The sequence below is a fragment of the Epinephelus lanceolatus genome, chromosome 11 (assembly GCF_041903045.1).
Source record: "Epinephelus lanceolatus isolate andai-2023 chromosome 11, ASM4190304v1, whole genome shotgun sequence".
NCBI classification, from domain to species: domain Eukaryota; kingdom Metazoa; phylum Chordata; class Actinopteri; order Perciformes; family Serranidae; genus Epinephelus; species Epinephelus lanceolatus.
Window position 1 is genome coordinate 2495636 of NC_135744.1, and position 21714 is coordinate 2517349.

The window sequence follows — 21714 nt, forward strand, 5'->3', positions numbered from 1 at the left end:
TGCAAAAATGTGCTATTAACACCAATAAATTGTGGCTTTAATTTATTTCCTCTCCAAATCCTGGATGCTGAAATGTCTGTAATATTCACTGTACAGATATCTACTACAGCCTAACAACAGAGCTGTCTTGATCTTTTCACCGTATTTGCTTTTTGCCACCAAGAAAAGTATCCCACTCTGCCAACAGTGTTAACAACATTGCTCTGTGCCACTTACACAGCAAAATGAAAGGAGCTGTGCATTAAAACGATAACATTTAAGAAAAGCCTGAGCTTTTCCCCCTCACTTTTTCAAATGTGTCTCACAAAAAAAATCATACTTGTCATGCAAAATAAAACAGTGTTCTTTTCCATAGCTGAGCCTCAGATGGCTGCAGTGTGAATAAGAGATGAGGCTTAAACGTTTGCAACCTCTTGCCTGACACTTCCCATCACATCACTGCAGTCACGCTTTGTGTGCTTGTGTTTGTGTGTGTATCTGAGAGCTCAAACACACATTTGTGTGCTTGCACAAGCTTGTGTGTGAGCATCTGGGAGCAGCGGGTTGTTATGCACTCTGCTTTGGGTGTAATGACACATGTTTGTCGTTAGTGTGCATTTACTGCAGTGTCTTCAGAGTTTTGTTCGAGCATCACTGTACCATATAGGACCCTCAGTTTCAAGATACATGCCAAGGCTACTGTAGTGTTTATCTTGCTTTCAACACAACATTAAAGGGGAGTTGTACATTTAGGTTTTTCACACCTATAGGTTGGGTATGTCTCTGGGACACTCTTTTCTACACTTGCAATTAAAAGAGATGTCTTGGGAACAATGTTTCAATATACAGAGATGTCAATCAGGTTATTTTTCAAGGCAATGTGAGAGACCATTTTAAAAAGGTCAGATGACCCAGATAGACCAATCAGCTCACACAACAGACTGATGTCACTCATTAAATGGAGCATCATACAATCACCTCATGGCACTATAGGCCTACGATATGAATAGATGTAAATCTTCATATACAAAATGCAAAGATGAATATTTTCAGTTCACATGAATATTTTCAATATGGTCAACATCTGATTAAAATCTTGAAGGAGCTTGAAAAAAACTGTGTTTTAGAATCTCCATGTGGGTCATCAAACCTATTTATGTTGGTGTCTTCTATTGTCTTGAAAAATAACCTAATGAAGGTTGACTCTGTCACAGAAATGTTCCCATTAACTCTCCTATAATCACATTTGTTGAAGACGTTGTGAGGAGTTCTCTGTTTTTCTTTCAGTTTTACATAAGACAGTTAGTATGCTTTTTGACTTACAGCTAGATAACAACTAAACTTTGAACTCAGCATGAAACTACTTTAGTTAGACAATACATTGGCGGCATGATGATGCAGTGATTAGCATTATTGCCTCACGGCTGTGGCTCAGAGACAGAACGGGTCATCCACCAATCGGAAAATCAGCGGTTCGATCCCTGCGTGAATGGTCACTGAGTCGCAGTTGGCACCTTGTATGGTAGCCTCAGCCACCAGTGTGTGAATGTGTGTGTGAATGGGTGAATGTGACTCGTAGTGTAAAAAGCGCTTTGAGTCAGAAGACTAGAAAGGTGCTATATAAGTGCAGGTCCATTTACAGCAAGAGGGTTCCTGGTTTAAACCTGGGGTGGGGGGTGGGGAGCCCCTCTGTATGGAGTCTGCATGTTCTCCCTGTGTCAGCGTGGGTTTTCTCCAGGTATTCAAGGTTTCCTCCCACAGTGCGAAGACATGCAGGTTAATTGGTGACTCTAAACTGGCTGTCGGTGTGAATGTGAGCTTGAATAGCTGTCTTTCTCTATGTGTCAGTCCTGTCCAGGCTGTATCCCGCCTCTCGCCCAGTGTCAGCTGGGACAGGCTCCAGCCACCCCACGACCCCTAACAGGATAAGCGGTTATGGAAGATGAATGAATAACAAAGTCAATGTCAATAGCATTAAAATGCCACAAACCATCATTGCTTTTTTGATTGTTCAGCATACTTAATTATTCATTTAATATTGACTGCTCCAGAAATACTGTCTTAATCAAAAGTTATTTGAACTGGAGACATGAGTCATTTTCCTTTGAACAATACATGTATCAAATCAAATACCAATGCAGTCCATCTAGAAAATAACTGACAAGATATCTTCTTCTCTTTTTCTCCACCGTATTCCTGCACCAGTCCCTGCCATGATCACATCCTACCCCAACACCACGCTGGCCACACAGGGTGAGGAGAAGAAGATGAGCTGTACGGCCCACGGTGAAAAACCCATCATGGTACGCTGGGAGAAGGAAGAACGCATCATCAACCCCGAGACCAGCCGCTATGTGGTTTCTGTCAAGGAGGTGGGCGATGAAGTTATCTCCACCCTGCAGGTAGGAGGCTGTGCCACTTAGAAAATTCAACTCAGGGCCACATATTGGATTGTTGATATTTATCGTATATAAGCCAAAGCATACAGGTTTATCTTAATTTATTCAGATTTTTATCTGCTTTTTTTCTTAGTAAAGACTGGATACTATCACTGTGAATCATTCTCATGGCATAGTTTTAGAGACCCTTTGGTTCAGCTGTTCATAACTCATGTCTACACAGTTTATGACAGCAATCTGCTATATTGAGGTGACAAGGGCTTACAAGGTGCTTTATTTTACTGTGCCACAAGTCCAAACTTTTGGGAACAAAAACTGTTCCCAAAATCTCCAATAAAGATATCAGATATTAACATCAATTTGTTGACATCAGTATTGCTACCAGTGACATCCACCTGCATACTATTTGTTTCATTTAAATTCCTTTCATTCTTGTGAATCTAACAGATCATGCCCACAGTGAGGGAGGACTCTGGCTTCTTCTCATGCCACGCCATCAACTCCTTTGGTGAAGACAGAGGAATCATACAGCTCACAGTACAAGGTATAACTTCACCTACCTCAATTCCTCAAAGAAACCACCCACTAATTGCAGATAATGGCAAACTGCCATTTTGTCTGCCAAGACCCACCATAAAGTGTTTGTGTTTGTCAATGTTGTGCCATGTAGAGCCTCCGGACCCCCCAGAGGTGGAAATCAGAGAAGTGAAGGACAGGACCATTGCACTGCGTTGGACTATGGGTTTTGATGGCAACAGCCCAATTACAGGCTTCGATATTGAGAGCAAGAATAAATCAGGTACAAGATAAGATAAGATACACCATTTAAAATTATATGGTGTGATCAAACAATGAGCAACAATTTATTTCACATAGAACTGGTTTTAAATGTTTTTAAAACAGTGATTCTAGAGAGTCATGTGTTTTGGTTGATTATCCCCACATTCACTTTGTCTCAGTTTTATGATTTATGATTTAATGCACTTAGCTTTGACTTTAAAAAAAAACCCAACAAACCTTGCCCTCTTCCCCCACACAGCCTCCTGGGATACCGCTCAAAAGACCAAAGATGTCTCACCTCAGCTCAACCAGGCCACTATCATTGATCTGCACCCCTCATCCACCTACAACATTCGCATGTTTGCCAAGAACCTGATCGGCAAGAGCGAGGCCAGCAATGAGCTCACTATTACCACTGATGAAGCAGGTGAGAATGAATTGGAGGACAAGCCAGTGTTGTATTTTGTACTGAGCTAAAATAATTACTAAATTACGCACAAATGTTTCAGACACTAGCTTTTCACTCTTATTTTCAAGTATATAAATCATGTCACATACAGTTACAGTAACAAGAGTAAATCTGTTACTGTGACACAACAGAGACACAAAAACACAAGTGTGGGTGGATAGTGAAAGACGAGAGGGAAAAAGAGTTAAAGGGCTGACTGGTGACATCAGCCCCATTGGCTCTGTTGCATTATTGAACACATGATGACCCCACACTAAAAGCAGAAATTTTCATTAAGCAGCCTCAGTAGTAAATGTCACAGTACAGTCAATAGACTAACATGTAATTTATAGTTCTGCGTTGAATCAACGCATAGGTTACAATGTAGGCTCCACATCGATTTGGAGCCTACGTCATAACCTATGCCGTAGCCTGACGTGCACCTCCCCAGAATTGTAACTACGTAGACCTCCTGTTTGCTGCTGTATACTGACACCATTTCCCTCAGGGGAAGCGAAGCTTGTATTTACTTTTAGCTCACAGATGAGAAACAATAAATTGTGAAGACAGTAAAGCCCCCACTAAATAGCATTTTAAGTCTTGTGTGTGATTTAACCTTCAAGGATTTATACTTCGGGATTTATCCAGGTTTCATATGAGAAGACTGAAAGATCACCGGCCGCTAGGCTAATCAATACAATGTAAAATGCCATAGGCTTGTGCTAATAACGTTAGCATGTTGTATTTGTTTAAAAAACGTGTTTAGTACAGGACAGTTGTTTTGTCAGTGAACCTTGTGAGTTGTGATGGAGCCAAACTGTGTGCCATTACCTTTGTTTTGTTTTTTTTGTTTTGTTTTTAAATTTATTTTCAAATAAAAACACAAGCAGGACAATGAAACAACCAAACAAACATTATCAAAACAAAAACTACAAGCAAAAGAAGAAAACAAAAACTCATTCACTCACTGGTCACTCATGTAAAAGTTAAGTATAAAATAAATCCATCTAGGTACAATGATGAAAACCTTGTAGTATTGAGGGAGACACTCTGGGTTTGATAAAGTCAAGGTACAGACCCCACAATTTGTGAAAACAATCTGTTCTGGAGTGTAACATGGATGTGATATATTCATTAGGAATACAATCCATAACAATGTTATGCCACAAATTTATAGATGGAGAGGCTTCTTTAATCCAGTAAAGTAAAATGTTCTTCCTTGCAGCAAATGTAAGTACATTAAATAGCCTTTTGTGATTAGCTCTTGTAATGTGACAATCTGGGAAACCAAGCAGCAAACATACAGGGTTTAATTCAATAGGCACATCAAATATAAAAGATAGTTCATCTACTACAGTTGACCAATAGCTCTGGATCTTCAGACATGACCAAAAACAATGAATAAAATCACCAGTATCAGTTTTGCATTTGCAGCAAATTGGAGAAGCATTTGGATCCATCTTATTTTTGAGAGCAGGAGTTACATGTATATGATAAAGAATTTTATATTGAGTATATTTGCAAACAGATATATCTTTGGCATAAGCCCAGACGTGCTAAAATGCCATAGGCTTGTGCTAATATCGTTAGCATGTTGTATTTGTGGGGAAAATGTGTCCAGATTAACAAAAGTGTTTGTCTGTGAATGCTGCTTGGTGTAGTAACGCCAATTTGTGTACCTGTTTTTCAAACTGTCTCTATTAAGCCATGTTTAATGTATGTTTTGAATCAATTAAACTTTACAGCACTTCACAGAAACCTCCGCCGCAGAGTTGTGTTTTGGAGGTGTAACTGCAGAGTGACACAGACACACCACCGCAGAAGTAAAAATGCTCACAACAGCATAGGAAACGTCTGTAGGGTCTGCGCACAACCATAAATCCCCTTTAAGGCTGCACCCCATCTGCAAATCAAACCCCACCCACCCCCACACATATAAACACACCCACAGAGCACGTCTTCCCACCCTCAGCAGCTACCTTGAAGGACAACAACAATCGCATTTGTAGACTCAGACTCACTTCTGGACATTTGTTTTGTCGGTTATTTTTGCAAACCATAGTGTTTAAGACAATTGTTGTATGTGTTCAGTTTTATAATATGTATATGTTGGTGATGCGATCTCAGCTCCTGATGGACCACCTCAGGACGTGCAGCTGGAAGCCCTCTCCTCTCAGAGCATCCGAGTCACTTGGCGGGTAAGTTAATCTGACCCTGTGGGTAAAAAATGTGTGTATGTTTCCATGAGGTGAGTATGTAGCTGTGTTTAGATAAGTGCAATCAGAAATGAAACAGCTGAGTTCTGGCTTGTGGCTGAAAGATTGCTGTTTCAAATCCCTAAAGAAATTTTAAAGAATTTGAATTTGTCAAAAGACCTCCAGCAACACTTGTGGTATGAAAAACAACTTTACTGACCGACGCGTTTCGGCTTGTGGCCTTCATCAGGGTCATCAGGGTCCTGATGATGTCCTGTTCAGAGTGTGGCACGGGCCGCATATTTCTGTCCGAACCCAACCGAGCCCGAGAGAAAAGTACCCGAACCCGTCCGAACCCGACAGTCATTCTGTTTTGTTATGTCCGAAACCGAGCCGAGCCCGACATTATTTAGGCTAATTACTAAAGCACTGAGTTTGTGTCACACAGTTGTTATGGTTACAGGCTATTTAACCCGGTTACACCTTGCAAATGACCGTAAAAAGGCACTGATTTGTGCTATTCTGTTAGTAGATTGTTTAAACAAACACGCACATTACGCAGTATCAGTTAAAAATATAATAGCCGTTCTCACTCGAGCAGCTGAGTGTGTGGGAGCCCGGCAGAAGTTTGCGAACTTGGCTAGGTGTGTTGAAGTGTGCGCAGCCCAGTTCTGTGCTCTGGCCCGTCAGGAGAACCATGAACTGACCGAACTGCTACAAAACTACTGGCGCTGCCGCAGACAGCTGACCCAGTCACACACGCAGCTACATACACAGTCCTCTGACTGCAAGAGCACTCTGAATCGTCTCTGGAGCTTCAGAGATGAACAGCAGAAACAGCCAATGTGTGTGTGTGTGTTGTGTTCAGGTGTTGTCACGTAAATAACAGTCCCCAAGCATTAAACAGGACAGACAATAGGATTTTATATATTTTTACACTACATTTTCACTGAAAGCTGACCGAATCCGACCCGAGCCCGAATACAATTAATACATTTTTGATCGAACCCGGCCCGACCCATCGGGTACCGTCGGGACCCGTCGGGCTCGGATCGGGTAGCCGCACTCTAGTCCTGTTGTCCTGATGAAGGACCCTGATGACCCTGATGAAGGCCACAAGCCAAGACACGTTGGTCAATAAAGTTGTTTTTCATACCACAAGTGTTGCTGAAGCTCTTTTGACAAATTTTCCAGCGTTTCCTCACTCTCCATGCACCTTGTGAATCGGTGAAGTTGTGCCAGAAACCACTTTATACTTCAAAGAATTTGAATTTGAAATTTCATTGAACTAAACGTTTACTGTCAGGGACATGAGTGGGAAAAAACTAAAGAGCGAACCTAACCTGGACTTTGAAGGTCTTGGGTAGACAAGTTACTCATAGGAAGAGCACAGACAACATAAATATGTCACAAGAGTTATGGGCAAATCGGTGCCATTTACAGAATTCCCTCTTTAGTCTCTGTGGTAGAATATTACTGACATTTATATGTAAATTGCAGAATTACTGCTAAATCATCATTCAAATAATTCAAAATGGCCATTGCAACCTTTATGTACTCTTTGACATGAGAGTGGTTCCAGACTTTTCCAGACAGAAAGATTATAAGACCTAATGGTGGGGGTGTCAAACATACGGCCTGGGGGCCAGAACCAGCCCGCCAAAGGATAATGATGCACTTGTGAAGACTAAGAGGTGTCAGGTTTCAGGAGAAAGTTAAAAATTGACTAGCATATTTCATGTAAAATACTTCCTCAGAGGTTTTTTCCAAGACCGACTAAATTTAGAAAAAGTGGGACATATGTTGAAATTGCATTTATTCCTCTGAAGACATCACAGGCTATTTGTCATGTGTTTTGTTTAAATTGAACGAAAGGGGAAATTATGGAGGTGTTCGTTATTTAAGATATTATGCAATGGTTTTACTGATCCAGTCCACCTGTGATCAGATTGGGGCTTATGTGGTCCATAAGCTAAAATGAGTTTGACACCCCTGCCCTATGGTATCTAATTTTCTTGAGATGAACTTGTTAGAAACTGGTTCTGTCTGGTTTTATTGAAAAGTTGGCTAAGAAGAGTTTTGGTCTTGTGACGCAGGTTATGATATTGTAAACCTAGTTCTATTGTCATAGACAGAGCCCTCTACTGGACTGTGTGGGGAATACATCCACCAATCATGAGCACACATTCACCTGCTGAAATTTGCATAAACGTAGCTGGCCAATCAAGACAAGCCTACCTGAATACGTGTGAAGCCCACAGTATATAAGGAGCTGTATTACAGTTGCAGGATCCTACACCCTCTTTATCGAGTGGCATAAGAGGGCCCCTAAGGCCCCTAGGACCCCTAGGTAGAGGGCTCTACCTGTGCCAATAGAACTAGGATTACAATATTGTAATCTTCATTCCATCTCACACAGGCTCCATCCTCTACTGGACTCTATGAGTGCAGTGGATGGAGCCCAATGAATGAATGCTGTTTTGCAATATAACATCGACCCAGCCACGCTGACCCTGACTGACTGAAGGTTAGTCATAGTAGCCTGCCTACTTCCTTATAAACCAGGGCCCGTATTCACAAAGATTCTCAGAGTCCTCTCAGAGAGCTCCTAACTTAACCTAAAAATTCCTTGCAAGGAATCTTAACTTAAGAGTGATTCAGGAAGTTTCTGACAGCAACTCTGAGCAAGGAGGGGACAGAAACTTTTATCTTAGTGAGGAGGTGTGGTTGACCCCGTTGCTAGGTATGATGGAGTCTTCTAAAAGCTGTGATTGGTTGTTACAAAAAGAAAAAAAAAATGTGCTCCTAGAAATGAATGGACAGTGAAATGAACTGATCATAGAACTTAGACTGTAGGCTATTAAGAAATGTGTAATCGTGAAAATGATTTTATGTCATGATGATGAAACAATTAAATTAATTGTTACACAGCTTCAAAATGTTTGAACGTACCTCATTCACATGCCAATTATTATATTGATTTTCTTATTGTTATGTTTACTCGCCATGCTAGTAATTTTACTACTTAATCTATTTGATATTAATGGTGGATGCAGACTCAGCTGTCAGCAATTACTGTGATTGCTGAAAGCAGTTTGATTTGGCAGAATGACCAAAACAATGAATGAAATGAGGGGAAAAGAACGAGAAAGACGAACTGGACAGAAGAGCAGTGCCTGCTGTTGGCACAGCTCATGGAGGGGTTTTAAGAGGGAAATTCGGTCCCGGGATCACGGCACAAGGGAAGAAGCAGACTTGGGAGCGCATTGCCTGACAAATCAATGCGTCGTTCCCTCTCCTTTTACGCACAAGCGATGAGTGTGAGAAGTGCTGGTACGTGCTGCAATCCAAAGTGGGCGTTACTGCGTTACTACGCTGGGTGGGAAAAGTAAGCTCATCCCTGATGAGGTCAACCACAAACATTATCCCTGCACGATCAAGCCAGTAGCGTCTTATTAAATCACTGTCGTTCAATATACAGAGAATATCTCTCCTTCCTCTCTGTCTTTCCGCCATCTTCTCTGTTTAAGACACTCTTAGGCTTCTTAAAAGTCCTCCTCCCTCCTCTTAACAGTTTTTCACCTTAGGAGCTCTCTTACGGCCTAAGATGCTTTGTGAATAACTTTTATCTTACCAAGGGAAAATTCTAAGAAAAATCTTAGAATTCAAGGAATTCTAAGATTTTTCTTAGAATGACATCACTAAGAGCTACTTTTAGTCTTAGGATTCTTTGTGAATACAGGCCCAGGCCGCCACAACAGAGAAGTAGGAGGCCGCAGCCAACCACGGTAATATGCAAGCAAACTGGGTGGAGCCATGGCTTAACCCTGCAGGGGTTGAAAGACAAGCAACAGAGCTAGCATCAGTGCTCCAGAGGCTTAAATGTATCCTTTACCAAAGCCTTTAGCACCAATGGCAGGTCCCATTGCGGGGAGATGTCTCCTGTCTCCTGATCTGCTGCATAAACCTCTTTACAAGACGGTGGGCAAAGACCAGTCTGTCATCAAAGCCCTTATGTCCAAAAGTGATAGCTGCTGCTAGTATCCCTTCCTAACACCAGCAACTGAAACCCATTGACACTACTTTATTACAGGCAGTGGTGGATCTCACTCTTCCCGCCTGAATGGTTTGCACAATAGAGTGTGGCTACCCGAAGGTACCCGATGGGTCGGGCCGGGTTCGGTCAAAAATGTATAAATTGTATTCAGGCTTGGGTCGGTTTCGGTCAGCTTTCAGTGAAAATGTAGTGTAAAAATAAATAAAATCCTATTGTCTGTCCTGTTTAATGCTTGGGGACTGTTATTTACGTGACAACACCTGAACACAACACACACACACATTGGCTGTTTCTGCTGTTCATCTCTGAAGCTTCAGAGACGATTCTGAGTGCTCTTGCAGTCAGAGGACTGTGTATGTAGCTGCGTGTGTGACTGGGTCAGCTGTCTGCGGCAGCGCCAGTAGTTTTGTAGCAGTTCGGTCAGTTCGTGGTTCTCCTGACAGGCCAGAGCACAGAACTGGGCTGTGCACACTTCAACACACCTAGCCAAGCTCGCAAAACTCCACTGGGCTCCCACACACTCAGCTGCTAGAGTGAGAACGGCTATTATATTTTTAACTGCTGATGATACTGCATAATGTGTGTGTTTGTTTAAACAATCTACTAACAGAATAACACAAATCAGTGCCTTTTTACGGTCATTTGCAAGGTGTAACCGGGTTAAATAGCCTGTAACCATAACAACTGTGTGACACAAACTCAGTGCTTTAGTAATTAGCCTAAATAATGTCGGGCTCGGTTGGTTTCGGACATAACAAAACAGAATGACTGTCGGGTTCAGACGGGTTCAGGTACTTTTCTCTCTGGCTCGGTCGGGTTCGGACAGAAATATGTGGCCCGTGCCGCACACTATTGCACAACCTGAACAGCCCTCCTTAGCCTGTCCTTCTAGGGAGCCAAGCCTGGACCCAGTGTGGGCAACACGCCTATAATACCCACCTCATGAGACAGAGCCCAGAACTGGGGGACGATCAGGGTCTGGGCCACCATCATTTTTTTTTCTTTTCTTTTTTTTTATATATATATATATACTTTATTAATCCCCGAGGGAAAGAGACCTATACATGCACTAAGTGGAGAGATGTCAGACTGGGGCTGCCCATGACAGGCGCTCCGAGTGGAGGGGGGGGGGGGGGGGGGTTCAGTGCCTTGCTCAAGAGCACCTCGGCAGTGCCCAGGAGGGGAACTGGCACCCCTCCAGTTACCAGTCCACGCTCCATATTTTGGTCCGGACGAGGACTTGAACAGGTGACCCTCCAGTTCCCAACCCAAATCCCTGTGGACTGAGCTACTGCCGAGGAATTTCTGCATACAACAATGCCTAGCAAAAACCTGGGTCTACCAGAATGACTGACAACTTCCGCTGACTCACTCTCTCCAGCAGGGAAGGGATGAGACAGGGGGTTGATTTTTTGGACCTCTTTTGGAGGCTACAGACCACCTCCCCAGGCAGGTCTCTACCCACCCCATGAGGGACGCAAGTGTGAACACTGCAACATTGGAGGTCACTCCTCCCAGGAGTGTTCCCTGCAAACCAAGGTGAGAATGGTAACCAAGTGTCACTTGTGCTTCTTGGCATCCAAGCAAAGGCTGGCAAACCATCTCTGCAGGCGCTGCATTTGCAGTAGCCCCAACAGTACCATGGGGTGTGCCACTACCATGAATCCAAGCACTTGAATGATGGTTAATGCCATCCCCATCACACCAGTCTGCAGTTTACAAACTGTTTGCTGCAGGGCTGTCTGTCTGTTTTTTCAAGAGAGTGGCCTGCAGGCTGCATGTGTCAAACATAACCCCCAGATACTCCTCCCATTGGTATGGTATGGGGCTGCTCTTCTCCAGCTGATTGCGAACCCCAACTTGGTTAGGTGTCAGATCAACCGAGCCGTGGGGAACATAGCCCATTTCCTGGACTTTTCCATGAGGTCCTCGAGATAAAAGAAGTCCCCATTGCCATGGTGGTGCAACGGCTGATGTGCCGCATCTACACATTTGCTGAAGGTGAGGGGTGCCAGGGAATAGCCGAATGGCAGTCTGTTGTACTCATAGGCTATACCCTGGAAGGGTTTAAGTACATGGAGGCAAACCAATCCACTGGACCAGTTCCAGTAACTACTTTATGGTTGGTATATGGAATGTCTTGTGGGCCATGCATCACTTCAGGATACGGAGATCTAAAATGGGTCTGAAGTCTCAAGTCTTCTTAGGAACCAAGAAGTACGCAGAGTAAAACCTCTTCTGTCTGTCATGAGTCTGCGTGGTCTGTGCTGAGGCACTTGAGGCAGTCTTGAAGGTCTGTTCTGGCAATGAGGCTGGGTACATGATGGACACTGACAAGGGTGTAGAAGTGTCAAATCCATCTGTGGAGAAAGATAGTGAGCAAATCACCTATCCTTGAGGATTTGTAGGATGCTGGGGCTGCCACACAGCTCCTACATATACTGTGTGCTCCACATGTTTTGGGTAGGTACGTACTGATTGGCTGGCTATGTTTATATGTGCTCATGATTTGAGGAAAGTGTTACCTTGGAGTCCAGTAGAGGGCAGAGTCTGTGAGAGACAGAAGCAAGTGTTGGGGGATTGACCAAGCTTACACCATCCTGTATTTGCACATTATGTGTGGCATTTTGCCTCCTGGTACAACAATCCAATAAAATACATTCATTTAAGTAATAACGTTTTCTTTATTCATCAAAATAGAAACTAATCCAAAGGTGTTATTTTATTCAGCAGTCTCTGACTAAAATGTTTTAACTTTGTCTTAATTCAAGTAAAAAATAGCAGGAATGTTCAGCCCCATTTTTTTCAATAACCAATGTCGTTCCTTTATCAGGCACCAAAGAAGCATCTGCAGAATGGAGCTATCAGAGGCTACCAGGTGGGCTACAGGGAGTACAGCTCTGGTGGAAACTACCAATTCAGTGTGATCAGTGTGGAGACCACAGGGGACAGTGCAGAAAGTCTGGTGCTGGACAACCTGAAGAAGTTTACTCAGTATGGAGTTGTGGTGCAAGCCAGCAACAGTGCTGGGACAGGGCCCTCTTCCACAGAGGTAGCTGCTACCACACTAGAAGACGGTAAGACAAGAGGGAGAAAAAGTGGGAATATCAAACTCAGCTGTGATGATGTACAGAATATTCAGAATATAACCAGAACACATGCAACCTAAAAAAAAAAACACAAATCCTAAAACTGAACAGTAAGGGATACTGCAAAAACCAACCACCTTTTCTACAGAGATATAAGATGTTTTTTTAATATGTTTGGATTCACTTTACTCATGTGTCCTAATAGGGGTGATGTTAACACAACACAGCTATGAACTGACTGTTCTGCAAGAGGCAGATAGCATGGGTTAATTTTGGAAAGATTTGTGTGGGGATATATCACAGCCTAGTGGAGATAAGAGGGTGTTGCACAAGAGTCCTCTCTTGTCATAGTCTGCCTACTGGTTCTTCCCCCTCAGTGCCTAGTCGTCCTCCAGAGAATGTCCAGGCCACAGCCACGTCTCCAGAGGTCATCTCACTGTCCTGGCTGACCCCTCCCAAAGATGCTCTGAATGGCAACCTGCTGGGCTTCAGGGTCATCTACTGGGCCAACCTGCCTGATGGAGGTACATCACATTTTTTACAAGCACACTATGCTGTAACTGTTACGTACATTGTCCTCAAGAATCAACATATTTAGGAAAATTAAAAGCTGCTTGGTTGCCTTTTTAACATAAATTGAGGTATTCTTGAAATATAACAAGTCTGACTCTATCATTAATTGGACAGAAGCATTGTCAAACCAACACCACAAAGCTGGGCCGTGTTTCAGAAAGCAGGTTGAACAGGCTTACTCTGAGTTAAGCTTGTGTGCAGTGAATGAAAAAAGCAATCATTGATGGCATGCATGCATATGCGGACTGTGCACATTTAAACAAAAAAATGTTTGAAGTGGTTGTTTATTGTTGACCACCTCTGGATTGACTGACAGTTGGATGTTAAGAGAGCTGCCTTTAGTTACATCCAGCAGGGTCAAAGTGTCAAAAAGTTAACACAAAGTTTTATTCAGTGTTGTCCATAATTCGTCATTAAAGCCATTTTTAAACACATTCGTTTGCCTTTATTCTTATGGGGACAAAATACAGGGGACAGCACCTGATGATGAAAAAAAATATAGCTGAGGATTTGAAAGTATATAGACAAGATTGTCAACTGTCATGCATCTTGAGTCTCACTGCAACAGCAACAATCTTGTAATGTCAGGGCTGCCAACTCTCATGCGTTGACTGTGAGACTCATGTAATTGACACTTTTCATATGTTGCATGCCACATGTGCATTTTTTCAAGCAGAGAAAAATAAATATATGTATATGTCACTGATGTGATTGATCAATCAGAGCAGACTGACAGCACAGTGAGAGAGGGCAGACAAAGAGTGGAGCTTTTCCTCACAGAACCAGAATGTCTCAATTAACATACAGTCAGATGTTAAGCAGTGGAAAGTGACATAGCTAATAGACTCCTACACAGTGCTTTGTTTCATTTTCAGTTTTAGTCAGACTTTGGATGGAATTATTCATAAATCTCAGGACATATCACTCCATGTCTCTCTTTTACCTAGCTGCTCTTAGCTGTGTTTTCATTATTATTGTAGACCCTTGATGCTCTGATTGTCCACAGAGTCCTGTTGGTGGTCCTCCTTAGTGCTTAGCACCTTTTGCAGTGTCTCTGGCTTGTCCTGCAGACTGTGTTGTTGTAGTGCTGAGGAGGCATCCTCCAAATTGGGGATCCATTGCTGGCAAGGACCAACATGGCCCTCTCAGCAATCTTTACCACTGATGCCGTGGTAAGGACGGAGGACCCGGTATGGCGCCTGCCACTTGGGTTTGTTACAGCTCTTCCTTCAGAATTCTTTTACCAGTCTTCTGGTTTGGGACTGGGTGCTGGTAAAAGATCTATTTCACTTTGTTTTATCTGTTTAAATTTCCCCCTGTTGACATGCATGTGTCAACTTAGAAAGGATAGAAATTATTTGAAAATAAACACTCAAATACTGTCCTGTTTCCCCCCACACACCTTTTTCCACATATGCTCTGTAATTCTTTGAGATCCACTGTAGGTGTTTCAGGTGTAGTGATGTTTGTGCTCATCATCTGTAGAGAGAAAGTGGTTAGAATTGCTGCAAACTTTGCTATGCGTGTTGGGACAGAGTCTGTGTTATTTGCATACATCTTGCACATAGCCAGCTGTGTGGGTAAGATTACAGCATCCAGCGAATCTGCTGTCACTTTGTGATATGCCTCAGGTTTCCATGTTGCGGTCAGAAACTTCCTGTTTTTCCGTAATATCCTGAAATCACGCACAACTCCAAAGGCATACTGTCTAGCTGTGTAAATAGTAGCCATTTTGCAGTGTAATCAGCATATTATTATGTTTATATATGGACTGATGGAGCCACTGGTGTCTGACTGGCTAGAGCCGAGGTCAGTGCAACAGGAAGGAGAACAAATTTCAGAAGATGAGAGGGGCAGAGCAGTGCATGTGGTGTTTGTTTACAACAAAGTTCATACATTTCGGGGTGATGAAAGCAAACATGGTAAAAAATAAATAAATAAAATTGCACCAATATGACAAAATTTTGGATTTGAAGCTGAGCGGCGCAGCTGAACTTGTGTCAGACGCTGTGTTTGTATTTGCATTTGTCGTTCGCTTTGAAAGCAACATAATGGATTAGGAATGGCTGAATCATGAAGTTAAGATGAGGAATTATTTACATGAAACCTTCTTATTTCACTACAAAAGCCTAAATAAAGTGGAGGCTGGCTGAAGAAGGATCACCAAGGAGCTTAAAGTTTATGGTGAGCTACATTACCCTCCCTAATAACAAGTTTGACTACTTGCTTTTGGCTCTACTCTGATTTTCAGTAAATATCACAATATAAAACATGTTTTCCATTTAAAAACTAATGTTATAAAGTAGAAGATAGCAAGTAGGCTACTCACTCACCTTTTATAAGTGGTTATGTCTCCAATGTGATCTCGAGCAAACAGCTGATATTTACATGGTTTGTTTACATAAAGTAACAGAGGCGTATATTTAATTTAATCACTTCAGTCAGTGCGTTTACATGCACAGTTAAGTCGAGCTACAGTTATAGCTCTACTAGGCCATTTATTTGGACTACTGTCCTTGTACCAGTATACAAGCAAGGGAGGGGAATCTATTTATTAACCGAAGTATGTCCTACTCCACTACGATAGGTGGCAATATGCCCCCTTTCAGCTTGTTAGTATTGGACCATTTTCCAGTTGACCTATTATGTCACAGACCAAACAACTGACAAACAAGCTAGCTACGGTTAGCTAGCAGCACACTGGTACTATGGTGGACATCTTTACAGCTCTGTACATTTTGTGCTTTACGCTTTACTTTTTCTTTTTCTTTTTCTTCTCTTCTTCTGTTACACATTTAATGCTATTCGACTTCTAGATCAAAACCCGGAGTGGAAACTGTGGAGCATGTGCAGAGTGCCTTGGCCAGTTTGGGTCCGATTGACTGTATACATGCAGGAGTAATTCGTCTCCCAATCGCATTATCTGGGTGTGTTAGTCTGACTTTAAGAAATTTGATTTAGTACAATTTCAGTCGAACTAATATGTTTACATGTATTATAAAAGTCTGGGTTTGGTCAGACTAACACAATAGATTGATTTTCTCTAATGTCATGTAAACATACTGAGTGTGGACAGAGAGCTCTGATGTAATGTTATGTGATGCAATGTGATGGTCTAATGCTCATTTGCTGCTGGGACAAGGTGCATTATGTTCGACCCGGGAGCAGCAACGCATTTTAAAAATCAGTATACTGGTCCGGTTCTGTGTTTGGCTTAATATCAAACTGGTTTGAACATTTTTACAGCAACCCAACCCTACCTGCTACTGATTTAGGCAGAGAGGTAGCCCTGTGGCCACAGAGTATTTATTTACATGTGCACATAAGAATGAGAAATGTGAAAAGTCTTTTGCAATCAGGCCCCATCATGATGTCATATATTCCAGGAGGGTGGTAAAGACGTAGTAGATTAGGGAACCCCCCTATGGAGTCTAGATGCTGGTGGTGGTAATGGTGGTGATGAGATGAGATCAAGAGAAACCTAAGGATCTGGATGTGAAGAGGAGTGGGCTTTTGATGAGCTCGTCCTGAGGCCTGTACTACGAAGCAGGATTTGAAGTTAGCGAGGTAACTTCGGGGTTAACTCTGAGTTTTCAGTACTACGAAGCTGGTTCTCTTTTAACCGGGATAAATCACTGTGGTTACTTGTGCTGAACAGCTAACCTGCTCCATTTATCTGTCAACATCCCGAAATCTGACCAATCAGATCCCTGAAGAAAGAAGTATCCATGAAAGAAAGTCCGGACCAACGGGTAAAAAAGAGGAGCCTACAGTATATGCTGTTATAGGTCAATCATTTAATATTTCCAGGGTAGTATTTCCACTGGTTTTAAAACAAGGCTTCTAACAAATGGAGAGATCATTTACAACACCAAACACATGATTTTAACACTATTTGAAATTATTAACTTTATTTTAGTCCACAGTGAGAGTGCTGCTACTTTTACGCTGATTTCATCACCGCAGCTCAAAATAACGAGACATCTACGTGATGAGTATGTGGATAAAACCTAACATTTTATTAGTAAGATAATCCCCACACTATTAATTGGCTCCCGTCACTATAAATGTAACATTTTGATCGGACAGACCTCATTATGCCAGGGCCACACCGCCCGCGGAAGCGCCGCAAATAGCCTCGAAGCGCCAAGAAGTGAAGCCAGTTTCCTTTCGGCACCCATGTTAACCGATTGTGTCATCCACACCGGCCGCGCAGCTCCACGGCCGGCGCTGCAGCGATCATTTCGGCGTCTGGTCTATTTTCTGCGCGACCCGCGAACTAATGTGTCAAGCCAGGCAGTTACCCATGATGGAAAAACAACCGCTGGGAGCAGAATCGCTTGTCGACTGGCGTGGAGAAATGCACGTCTGATGTGAACGGAGGTGCTCCAGCTCGCGCGAGAATTTTGGTGCACTGCGCTTTGCAGGCAGTGTGGACCTTTAGTCATTAACTACTTTTCCACCCTTTACTTCAGCAGCAGAAACAGTCTGGCATCACTTTAAAGTGTTTTATGTGATATATTCAGAGTTGTATTATCATCACCCAACTAAACAGCAAAAGATACTCTATACTAATGTCACATAGGCCTATGGCTCAGTGATACCCCGGATGAAGGTTTGGATAGTGTTTTTGATTTCTAGATTTCCTGTTTTCAGCTTGTCGTTTACTGCTGCAGTTAAATAGGCGCAGCAGCTTCTGCATTTCCTGAGGATCCTCAAGAAAAGCAACCTGTGCGAGAAGCTGCTGATCACTTTCCACTGCACAGTCATAGAAAGTGTGCTGTCCTACTGCCTCACAGGATGGTACGCGGGCTGCTTAGCAACGGACAGAAAAGCCCTACAAAGGGTCATAAATTCAGCCTCAAAAAACATCAGTTGCCCTCTCCCCTCACTTGAAGACATTGCTGACTCCTGATGCCTCTCCAGAGCAAAACGTATCACTGAAGACAGTTCTCACCCTGGCCATCAACTCTTTGGGGTGTTAAAGCAAATAGAAAATAACTAGTAAAATTCCCAAAAAGTAATCTTTTTTTAAAGACAGTAAATGTATTCAGGGCAGCACAGTGGTACACTGTTGTCTCACAGCTAGAGGGTTCTGGGTCGGCTGGGGTCCTTCTGTGTGGAGTTTGCATGTTCTCCCTGTGTCAGCGTGGGTTTTCTCTGGGTACTCCGGTCACGGTCCACGCAGTCCAAAGACATGAAAGTTGATTGGTTTGGTCTCTAAATTTCCTGAAGGTGTGAATGTGGGCATGGATAGTTTTCTGTTTCCATGTGTCAGCCCTGTGATAGTCTGGTGACCTGTCCGGGGTGTACCCTGCCTCTCACCTAATGGCTTGCTAGGATAGGCTCCAGCCCCTTTGAGGCCCTTAAGAGGATATGTGGTTACAGCTAATGAATGTATTGAGAACAGAGACGTTCACTTGGACTCAACAATGAACTGATTAGATGTTGATGGTCAAAGGTCGAGGTCAGTGTGACCTTGCATTTGTCCCGGAGCTGTATTCATTTTGGTCCTTTTGAGGGCTCTCAGCACCTCTGCTGTGTTGATGGTGAGGACAGAGTCATCAGGTCTGAGTGTGGAGATGATTGAATCTAGCTGGGTGCTGTTGTCTTTTTTGAATCTAGAGAAGAAGGAGTTGAGGTCATTAGGGAGTGAATGGAAGCTGCTGCCTGCAACCTGGATGGACTTGCGGCTGGTGGAGACAGAGTTCACTGCTGCCATGTTCTTGAGGCCCTGCCAAGCTGCGCAGAGGTTCCTTTTAGCAAAAGTCTGCTCCACTTTGTTTTTATATTTCAGCTTGGCAGTTTTTATGGCTTGCTTGACCTCTCTGTTGACCTCCTTCTCATTTTCAGAACCAGTGAAAAAAAATTCTCTTTTTCTTATTCAGAATTCTTTACAAATCTTTAGTCACCCACGGTTTATTGTTAGGGAAGGACTGGTATTCCAGTCTGTGACTGGTATTCCAGTCTGTGGTTTCAAAGCACCCTTGAAGCCTGTCGATACTGTCCAGTGTCCACTGTTTGATGTCCTTGATGACTTTGTCTGTCCTCTTTATCACAGGTGAGTAGGCAGGAGCAAGCAGTATGTTATGGTGGTCAGCAGAGCCAAGAGGGGTGAGGGAGACAGCTCTGAAGGCATCTGGGACTGAGCCTTAACATTTATCCAGTGTTGTCCCCGGACGGGTGGTGCAGTTGACATAGTGGTTTCCACTCTGGTTTGGTGTGGTGATGACAGCATTACTACACAGGAGTGGAAATGTATAGAAACAATGCACATGTAATGACAGTGAGTAGTAGACTGACTGAATGTGGAAAAACTGAGACATATTATTGAAAATGCATTTATAATCAGAATGTACTTGTACATCTTTACACCAAAAGAAAGGTAAACATTTTTGAGGTGTTATTATGTATAGGTTATTTTGCAGTGGTTCTACTGGTCCTGCCCACTTGAGATTAAATTGGGTGGTTTTGGAGCTGTTTGGCCCAGGAACCAAAATGTGTTTGACACCTGTGGTAAAGATGAAAAAGTAGATACAAAAAAAAAGTGGAAGAATGGAAAATATTAATAATGTATTACTTTGCCACAATGTTTAAATTGCAACTGAAAATCAATTCAGTTATTATTTTATTACTTATAAATGTAGCAAACCTCTACAGACTCCCACACAGAGGAGACTAGAGTGCAGCTCTCTCTGATGTATCAATGAGATCAAACTGAAAAAAATACTTATATCAAATGTGTTTCTATTTGCTAATTGCTGATGTGCAGTCTGTGTATTTATTTAGCCAGTAACCTCTGCTGAATACAAAGGTTATAAAACTAAAAACGCTAATGCTATGTTTATAGAATTCATAAAAATAAAAAGGATCGTTACTGATGCTTATGAGTATTGCTTTAAGTTACCCAGATATATCTTACTATATAATGACGAAAACTCTGTCTGCGGGTGTGTCTGTCTGTGTCTCTGTTCCACGTTTTTTTTTGACTGACTTTGTCAATCCATGTGAAATTTGGCACAGTGGTAGAGGGTCATGGGAGGATGCGGTGCACATGAAGGTGTATAACATCTCAAGGGTTTCACCAATCACCACGCAACTTTGTAGGCATATGACCACACATAATCTGAGGGGACCCCTCCATATTGACCCGATCAAACAAAATGGGGGTGCTAGAGAGCTAATTTCTTATCTAGGCCTAACCGCCATATCAGTTTTTACTAAACTTGGTAGATATGTAGAAAAGGACGCCTCAAGGTGACTGGAGAAATTTGAAGCTATAGTTGGTAATGTTAGAGAGCTAGCAAGATTTGAAAGCGGCACCTCCTCTAAGCTCCACTCCCTGCTCCCCCTCCCGTCAGTGCTCCATCCAAAGCCACGAGCCCAGACATGCCTGAACGCGCATCCTTCAGTCAGCAGAGCAGAGGAGAGCCGAGTAAAATAACAAATCCCCCCCAAAGCAAACAAATAATTACCTGTCCAACAGAAAGACAGCAACCTCTGCATCACTTTTCAGGCCCTTCAGCTCCCTCAGTTGTCTCCACTGTTCAAAAGCTGGACTGCTGTTGATGTCTGGTTTGTCCTCTCACTTTATCCAAAGCCTTTTCTGCCTCTAACTTTCCTTTCTCAGCCTGTTTAGTGGGGCGAGCCGTTACAAATAACGCTGGAAGTGGTACTTTTGGCTGTATTTTCGCTGCCATTGTGCAGCAAACTCCTGCTTACTCAGTATTTCTGCTGAGGAGTGTGCTGAATATTTCCGGCAACGGTGACATGTGATGAGTGCGCGCAGGGGGGAGGGAGGGAGGGACAGAGGGGGGCTCAGGCAATACAAGACATGAAGGCATCTGATTGGTTCTTTCCATTCGCACCGAATGGCAGGGATTGGTCAGAGTTTTTACAGGCCTGCAGGTGCCACAGAGGTCTGATTTTTTTCATTCCTTTTTCTGAACACATTATGTATTGACTACTCTCAGTATGGAAGGACCATTTTACCCAGTATAACAAAAAGTGTTTCTGAACAGGATTACCAACTATAACTTTAAGTCTAATTGGCAACTGGGTGGCACTATAATAACAGATAAATGCTTAAAAATGGCTAAATGCGACCGATTGCTGTGGCTTCCCCTGTGGCCGAATGTTTTGTTATTTTTCTAATTTTTGGTATGACTAAGTCATGGTATGGTATGGTATGCTG

The 21714-nt window shown here is 42.8% G+C and overlaps 1 protein-coding gene across 2 annotated transcripts in view; it reads left to right on the forward strand.

The window, feature by feature from the left end:
* Window positions 1-21714, forward strand: part of LOC117265132 (cell adhesion molecule DSCAM) — a 338323-nt gene that overhangs the window by 252712 nt on the left and 63897 nt on the right. For both annotated transcript variants that reach the window (XM_033639553.2, XM_033639556.2), the window contains exons 12-18: window positions 2185-2381; window positions 2826-2922; window positions 3049-3177; window positions 3418-3585; window positions 5734-5804; window positions 12692-12935; window positions 13325-13471. In XM_033639553.2, the coding sequence (XP_033495444.1) occupies window positions 2185-2381; window positions 2826-2922; window positions 3049-3177; window positions 3418-3585; window positions 5734-5804; window positions 12692-12935; window positions 13325-13471 (1053 nt within the window). The remainder of the gene's footprint in view (window positions 1-2184; window positions 2382-2825; window positions 2923-3048; window positions 3178-3417; window positions 3586-5733; window positions 5805-12691; window positions 12936-13324; window positions 13472-21714) is intronic.